At 52.0% G+C, this 8,220-nt stretch overlaps 1 protein-coding gene across 1 annotated transcript in view; it reads left to right on the top strand.

Annotated features, from left to right (window-relative positions):
• ALPK3 (alpha-kinase 3) overlaps positions 1 to 8,220 on the top strand; it is a gene marked incomplete at its 5' end in the record, with an annotated part of 24,207 nt that overhangs the window by 9,636 nt on the left and 6,351 nt on the right. The window contains 3 exons of the mRNA XM_010287446.1: positions 1,338 to 1,455; positions 2,771 to 3,785; positions 7,323 to 8,220. The exon at positions 7,323 to 8,220 is cut by the window's right edge and continues 978 nt beyond it. Of these exons, the coding sequence (XP_010285748.1) occupies positions 1,338 to 1,455; positions 2,771 to 3,785; positions 7,323 to 8,220 (2,031 nt within the window). The remainder of the gene's footprint in view (positions 1 to 1,337; positions 1,456 to 2,770; positions 3,786 to 7,322) is intronic.

The raw sequence follows: 8,220 nt of genomic DNA, 5'->3' as shown, positions 1-8,220 counted from the left end.
TGCTGTTGAGTCTGCTCCTGGTCTTTCACTCCCGCTATGGGACCTTCATGGGAGCAGACGTAAGCTGAGCTTGGGCATTGCTACAGGCTGCCAGCATCTCTGGCTGGTGCAAGTAGGAGGCTACTCACCCTGGAGATGTCCTGGTCAGCCCTGAAAGATGTAGACTGGCAGCTGGGAAGTATCCAGGATAGGTGGGTAGTGCCCTGTCCCTGCCTTCTCTCTGCTTCAGAGCCGTCGACTATGGATGCTTTGGATATTCCTGGAGAGCCCTCACTGGCCCTGTGCCAGGGCTGTCCATGAGACCTGACCCCCCGCTGTATTTGGGGGTGCTGGGGCCTGGTGGGGAGACCCTTGGGGACTGGTGGAGGTAAGCAGCATGCTGGACTCCTTCGCTTCAGCAGCACAGAAAGCCAGCAGGGGCATTTGCAGAAGATAAGCTTCGGGTATCTACCTTAGGGCTTCGAACAACTGTTGAGCACATCGACTTAAGCGGAGGTGTGACGTGATCATTGAAACTTTTATTCCATGCCCTTAGGGTCAGCTTGGCTGTGCCGGGAGCCCCATGTGAAGTGTGGGAATCAACTTTGGCCACTGGCTTGAGCAGTTTTCACCTGAAAACTGCTCTTATTCTGAGCTAGAGCTGCTGCTGGTGGGAGATGAGGGCTGTGGCTAGCACTGGTCCATGTAGGGCACTCATTGCTGATCCACCACTGCTGTTGGTGGCGGGGAATGTGGCTGTGTGCCCGGCCTGCTAGCCAGCCAGTCACACATGCCATGATGTCATTCTACTGAAAAGGCAGGTGACATCTGTTGTCAAGTGACATTTGTAGGACACTAAGCTGGCTGTGATGCAATCAAGGTTGTTTCTGTTCAATGGAAACTTTTGGATCAGCTTACAGGCTGTGACACTTAGTGAAATGCTGTGAGCTCCATGGAGGGGCGAATGCCTGTTTTCTAACCTTAGCCTTAGTCTCATCAAATCATGCCTCTTCATATAAAAGTGACAGTATGCTCACCTTCTCGTCCCAGCCAGTGTTACAGGAGACGATCGTGTGATCCACTCCTCTCTGTTCAGGAATGAAGTGCTGGGATTTTTTTCTCAAAAATAGCCCTATTCCTAGGAGTGATAAAAGACTTGGATAAGCCCATCAGGTTTCCACTCACAATACTTTTTCTGCTGTGTGATTTAAAGAATGTGGTGAGCCCAGAATAACATGTATCCTATTCTTCCAGAGCATTTCGTTTTGCTGTTGATACCTTGTCCGCATGGGAATAGGCTTGATGTGCTACTGGTTGCAATGTTTCACACCGTGATGTACCATTTGTCTCCTCCCCAGGATACCCGCAGCCAGAGGTGACGTGGTATAAGGATGATGAAGAGATGGACCGCTACTGTGGCTTACCCAAGTATGAGATATTCCGTCACGGAAATCGCCACACCCTGCAGCTGTACAAGTGAGTAAAGAAGCTGGAGAGTGGTTGGATGTGGTGATGGGAGCTGTGAGCATGTTTTCAGTAGTTGGAGGAGCTGGCTGTCAGCAGTGATCTCCCCCCAGCACCCATGCTGGCCCATTCTGCTCCCCATTGCGATGTTCCCGGCTGTCCCTTCCCCTTCAGCTCTTCGCTCTGATGACTCCCCAGTCACATCAATATGAGATCCATTACTGCATCCAGGGATAGCTGCCATGCGGAAGCAAGAGGAAGGTCGGGAGAAATTCCTCTCTCTGGAGCCTTCCAGTGCTGGTAGCAGCATGTTCTATGGCTGCAGCAGACAGGAGCTGAGTGTTAGAGCTGGATGCAAGTGAGTGAAGGGAAAGCACTGGCTGCCTCCAGGATGATGGTCCAGGGGATCAGGCAGGACAAGGACAGAAACAGTTCACAGGAGTGTTCTAAGCAAGGACAAAGAGGGGAAAGGGCTGCAGCCCTGTCCCAGGAGGGCCTTTCCTAGCTCTCACCATGAGGTCAAGGGAAGGAAAGGGCCGCTTTGGCACTTGACAGATGGAGCCAAGGGTCTCCTTTATTCAGCCCTGACTACCAGCTTCTTTTAACTTTAAACGAGGACTGTGTTTCTGGAGAGCCAGGCACACCATGTCCCCAGCAAACAGAGACCTGTCACACCTCAAATCCTGGATTTGGGATGTCAGACAGGTGCGGCACTGTCTGTAAGTGCAGAATATTGGTATTGCTGATAGTCCTGTCATCCTCGTGCTTCTAGCCTGGACTTTTCTGCCACTGCAGGTGCGCTCCAGGTTTCCATCAGAGGCTGGCTCACCTCTCGCAAGAGCAGGGATCTCCATGGGCCAGGCGTCCCTGAGGGGTGACAGCACAGATGGCATGCACATGCTTGTGCTGGTGCCTGTGAAGCAGGGTGGGAAGGCTTTGGTAAGGCAGTAGAGTGGAGGAAGAACAGAAATGTCATGTAGGCTGTGAAGAGCTGAGAGGAGAAGATCCTGCAGAGGAATGTGGCCAAGAACAGTCGGGAAGCCTGGTGCTAGCTTTTCCTCCTCCATCACAGCCCTTTCTTACCAGAGTTACAGCCCAGGGGGGAGCTGGGCACTGATTTAACGTCCAGCTTGCTTATCTGAGAACAGGCAGAGCCCGGGGAGGGAGGCCAGCCCCAGGCTCCTGACATGCTGTGGGCACCTCAAGGGCCACGTCTTCATCTTCTGGCCCCTCTGGAGCAAGAAGCGGGAGAGCGTGCATGCCTGTGTGCCCAGCGGTAGTGCCTGGGCAGGATGGGCAGGTCTCATGCAGAGCTTTTGGTTTCCAGGTGCCGAGAAGAAGATGCAGGCATTTACCAGGCCTCAGCTAGAAATAACAAAGGCATCGTGTCCTGCTCTGGTGTGCTGGAAGTGGGAACCATGACGGAGTTCAAAATCCATCAGAAATGGTTTGACAAAATTAAGAGAAAAGCTGAAGAAAAGCTGCGAGAGATAGAACAGGGCAAGAAACGAGGGAAAGAAAATGTGGAGGTGGAGAAGTTGCAGGGAATGAGCCCTGATAGGCTCCAGAGAAAGCGGAGGCTGGCCAGGGATCTGAATCTCCGGTCAGGAGCCTCTCCATGGGAGAAGGAGGATGCGGCAAAAGTGCACGTCGCTGATTCTCAGTCCAGATTACATGAGGATATTGCTGAGCCGAAGGAGCCGCCAGTCAATGCAATGACGGGCTTTCCAAACAAACTGATAGCACCTTTGAAAGCAGAGGTGACCACCAATGGAGATGCCTCTTTGGAAAGTGTGGAGGAGAATGGGAACAGCTTTCTCACATACATCTACGAGACAGTGGAGGACCTAGCGACTAAGCCAATGGCAAAAGACTCTGCAGCTAAAAAGAAGAAGAAGGTGGAGGCTCTTCCAGCAGCAAAGCAGGAAGTTCCCAAGCGAGAAGAAAGTGGGCGAGACAGGGCCAACCCTCCTCCAAATCCAAGGTTTGCCCCTCCTGTCCCCTTACGCAGGAACGCACATTTGAGGGTGGCAAATGATCAAGAAGTGGAAAACAGTCCAAAAATCAAAGAACCCGGGAAAGCTGTGAATCAGGACACTAAAATCAATGGCAACGTGCACTTCTCTCTGAAAGAGATGTATAAGCAAGTGAAGTCGGCAGCAGGGAAGGAGGAGGCGGGAGACAAGGAAGAGGCTGCAAGCGAGGCTGCCCTGCAGCCTATGGCAGTCAGCAGACAGACAGAGGATGCTCCGTTGCCCTCGGAGGTGTCGGAGGCAGAACACGTGCCATCCAAGGGACAGGGAGGCCAACACCAAGCACAGAAGTCGGAGGGAAACAAAGCTGTCGGTCCAGAGGTAACTAGGACAGAAAGCAGCCAACGCAGGGGTTGCAACAAGAAAATATTCGTGCCACACGGTCATATTGTAGCACCAGCCCTGGGAGGCTGCGTGTACCCCACGGGATCTGCTGCCGAGGCCTCGTAGGTCTCCACTGGCAAAAGCACCCGGGAAGAAGGGCTTTCTGGACTTTGTGTTCCCAGACAGCAGAGCTTGCACCCCATCTCTGAATAAATGTCAGATGAGGTGGCGAGATGTACGTCAGGGCCCTCCGGCCGAGCAGCTGGTCTCCGGGTGGCCTGGGGCGTGCTCTGAGCCCGCCTGTTTAATCGGCTGGCTGACCTCATGCGAAATGTTTCCAAAACAGTTAAGCAGGGAACACTGAATGGCTATTTATAGTTGGGGGTGGATGCCTTGTGCATACGACAGGCAGCGAGACTGATGACATCTGTTCGGTTTAGCAAATGAGCCGGAGCTTCAGCCGGCGTTTAATGAGCCCCCCCATGCAAATGAGCGCAGCGTGCCAGGTACACCACGTGAGCTGTGCCAGGCAGGACGTTGAATTTTGTTTACAGTGCAACATGTATACAGTAGATCTGGGCTATTTTTTGGCTCTTCCCTGTTGGAAAAACTCTGTTGCAAGATTCATTGTGGTGGCGATGCAGTGCCAGGGCACAGCACCTGCTCCTGACCCTCACTGCATCTTTCAGTCAACTTCTATTTTTGTCACTTAACCTGAAGCATTTTCCATGAAAATATTAGACTGGAAGCTACCGGTCTTTTCTTTTTTTTCCCCTTTTTTCTTTAATGACCCCTTCTGTGGTAAAAGGTTTTCCCAGTCCAATGTGCAGGTGCCATCAGGAATTGGCGTTGGAACTGTGGTAGGTGCACGCTTTCAGTACAGACCAGGGCTGTCAGAGGAGGCACCCCGCATGCAGCACGTCTCCCTCGGTAGGTGATGCAAATACTTCAGGATGTGGAAACGTCCATGATACGGAGAGTGGGACTGACAAGTGCTCCAGTGAAAAAAAATTCCTTTCTTCCTCTTCTAGCTTTCTTTAGCCATAGGTAGGAACACCATTTACTGGTGAGGAACCTGCTGTGTTATGCAGTGAGGCGAGCATCTGGGTCCTGGCCTCACCACAACGCAGCACCCTGAGCCCATCGTTAACCTGACCCATCAGCACCACATATCGCTGCAGAAATTATTGCTGTGCGTGCGAGCCCATGGCAACGCAATTTGTTTTCTCCCTCTCTGCTCATTTTTACACCCCTTGCTCTTAAGGAGGGTGGAAAGTGTTGGTGTGTAGCAGCAAGGCTTGGGCTGTCATCCCTGAGCCTTTGACATGCATCAAGGTATTTTCCTCTTCAAAAACCCACTCACAGAGGGAAACCTGTAACTTGACAGCTGGTGTGCCTTTGAGCAGACAAAAGGGAATGCTTTTGATTTGAATTTGAATGCTTCAGCTAGTTGGTGATGCTGGGGAAAGTGCTCAGGCTTTTGTGTGACCAAATAAGCTATTTTAAAGCCCTTTAAAGCTGACTCCAGACGTGTTTGAGGATATTTTCACTCCCCGGGACACGGGTTGCTTGTCTTTTTCTTTTTTAATCCTTCCCTTAAACAAGACAGGGTCGTAGCATGAGTGTTTTCCTGGCCTCAGGACCTAGCTGGGCCTCATGCTCAGAACTTCTCTTTTGAGCTGGATTTATTCATAGCAGAAGGGCTTTGCAAAATGCCAGACTGTAGCCATGCTCTGAACATCCTCACGCACAAGAGCAGAGAAGAAACTGGATTTGCCTGCTGATCACTCTTGCCTAACTTCGAAACTGATGATTTTATTATATTTCTTTTATATACCCCTAGTTTGAGTATTCTACGGTTACCTAAGGACAGATGCTTTTCTGAAAAGCTCCCAGAAAGCTTTGCTGAATAAGCTTTAGTTTGTGCACCAATGATAAAGCAAGATTCCCCCAAGCCAGCCCCGAGTCATCTTCAGCTGAAGAGATGTCCCCATTGACCAGCACTGCTGCGCAGAGCTGCCTCTGTGCGTCCGTCCGTGAAGGACCAGCCGTGGTCCACCTCCAGCCCTTGGGAACTCTGCTGCTCAGCCCCCCGAGCAGAGGGACCAGGGCTGCCGGCTCTGCGGTTGTGGGATGTGTCCATGGAGGACCAAATACCCCCAAGGGGGTTTAAGTGCATGAAGCCCGCCTGTCTCTTAAAATAAAACCTTTTAAGCCTGAGCACTGGGATGCTCTGTGTTGTGACGCTCAGCCCGTCGAAGCAGGCTAGGGACGTGGCTCTAGGGGACAGCAGCAGGGACATGTGGCATTTGGGGGTGCCTGCGCAACCCTGTGAACTGGGGCCCTATTTCTGCACACCCTTGGTGCGGAGACAGAAACTGCCTGGCCTTTGGCATCCTTTGGAGTCCAACAAGGAAGCAGACTTGAATTTTGCGTGCATGAATGCCCCCCCAGTGCTTCTCCTCCCACCCCAGTTCTCTGATACTCACATTGTCATAACAATTGCTTGGCGAAGGGCTTGCTGGGAGACCAGCATTATCTTTCCTGTTTTTTCCAAGCATTGAAACGAAGCCGAAGTGGCACAAAATAGAAGGGCTAAGTGCCACAGCCCTCCTTTCCAATGGACCTCATTCTGGAGGCTTAAAGCTCAAGTCAGAGACCTCAGGAGAAAATCCTTAGCAGCAGATCCTCTGGGATGGAAGTGGAACCTTTTGTGTGCATGCCTTGTTCCCATGCGATTGTCCTGATGTTGCTAGCTGAGCATCAGCCAGGCACAGCGTGTATCAGCAGTATCACTGCCTCCACTGAGCCTTATCTTACAAAAATAGATAGTGCCCCTTGGCTGGAGGATTTCGCTAGATCTCCTCGGGTTAAAGCTCAGCCGTCGCAGCGGGCAGCTTGCTGAAACGTCTTCTGGTGTGCAGCTGCAGTTGGAAACATTTGAGCTTCCCGAATGTCAAAGAAACAGGATGGTTGAATAGCGCAGATAACGTCACGGTGTACAGTTTCGCTATAAATCATTCAGGCAGCCTCATCCAGATAGTGTGTGACAAGCTGATCGCCCCATCTCAGAGTGCAGATTGCAGATATAGTATGGGGGGATGTCTTAAAAAAGAGCAAGGAAATTATACAAGGTCTCGGCAATGACTGGTGAAAATCAGAAAGTTTTGCTCTTGGAAAGGCGCCATGTCAGAGGAGATTGAATTAAAAGGCATTGAGTGTTTTAGAGAGGCAGATCTCCTGCCTTTTTGTGCATAACCAAGGCATTGAAAGGCAGAAGAGTTGGAGCTGATTAAAAGAAAACACGTTTTGTGCAGCATGACAGGGGGCTGCAGGACCCGCTATGGCATGATGGCGAAGCCAGGAGGCCCTGGATGAGTGAGTATCAGCGATATCGAGTTAAGACTCACAGTTCAAGCAGAAGTTGGGCAGTGCCATATGGTACGGATTGAGCACAAGCACCACTGAGCAGACCCAGGCAGTAAAATGATGCTAATTTTCTATTTTCTGTTTTTTGGCTAGGTTGTAGCAACAGTGGAACAGTCTGCTAGTGACCTAAAACACCCGGTGTCTGGTCCAACTGTAGAGACCAGTCAGCAAGCAAGTAAGTTAGAGGAGCTCAGGAAAGAGATGCCTGTCTGCCAAGAGACCAGGGGGGCTGGGAAAAGGACAAATCCTCGGCTGAGGCCTCAGGAGCTACCAAAGCCACCAGCACCTTCTCCAGACCATGTGCAGTCCAGCAAGGAGCACCCTTCCTCTAAGAAGCCGGCAGAAGGACATTCCTGTGCTCTTGAGGGCAGAGAGAGCCAACAAGGACTGTTAAGTCAAGAGGACAAAAGGCACGCTGAGGAAGAGCCATTGCTAAAGAAATTGAGTCCTCCAGAGCCTGGAGAAAACAGTTCTCTTGAGCAAATCACACATCAGACAGCAGTCAAGGATGGGAAGAGCAAAGAGGCAGCAGCAAAGCCGTCCAGGACCCATCCTGGTGCAGAGACAGGAGGGATCGGTGCAGCAGAGCCATCTCCTGGGGCTGCACACGGGGAGGCGGGAGGGACATCTCTGGGACATCAGAGGGCTGAAACACCAGCTCCTGCTGCAGTTCGACTTGCCAAGGAAGAGTCACTGCCCGCTCCTGCAGCGGGGACGCTGGTGGCTCAGGAGGCACCGCCTGTGGCTCACGGCGCCCCAGGGATGGAGGCCACAGCAGGAGAGGTCCCGTCTGGAGCCCAGCTGCTGCCTCCTGCAAGCAGAGAAACGGAAATCAGAAAGGCAGATGGATCTGCTCCGCAAGAAGGGTTTTCAGCCAGCACGTTAAGGGGGGAGAGTGTCAAACTAGTGCCTGTGGGACCTCAGGAGAAGGAAGGAGGAGAGCAAACAGCCACAGCTCCGCGCCAGGAGCTGGCAGCACCTTCAGGCACTT

The sequence above is a fragment of the Phaethon lepturus genome, unplaced genomic scaffold (assembly GCF_000687285.1).
Source record: "Phaethon lepturus isolate BGI_N335 unplaced genomic scaffold, ASM68728v1 scaffold36635, whole genome shotgun sequence".
Taxonomy (NCBI): domain Eukaryota; kingdom Metazoa; phylum Chordata; class Aves; order Phaethontiformes; family Phaethontidae; genus Phaethon; species Phaethon lepturus.
This window is presented reverse-complemented; position numbering and strand designations above follow the sequence as displayed.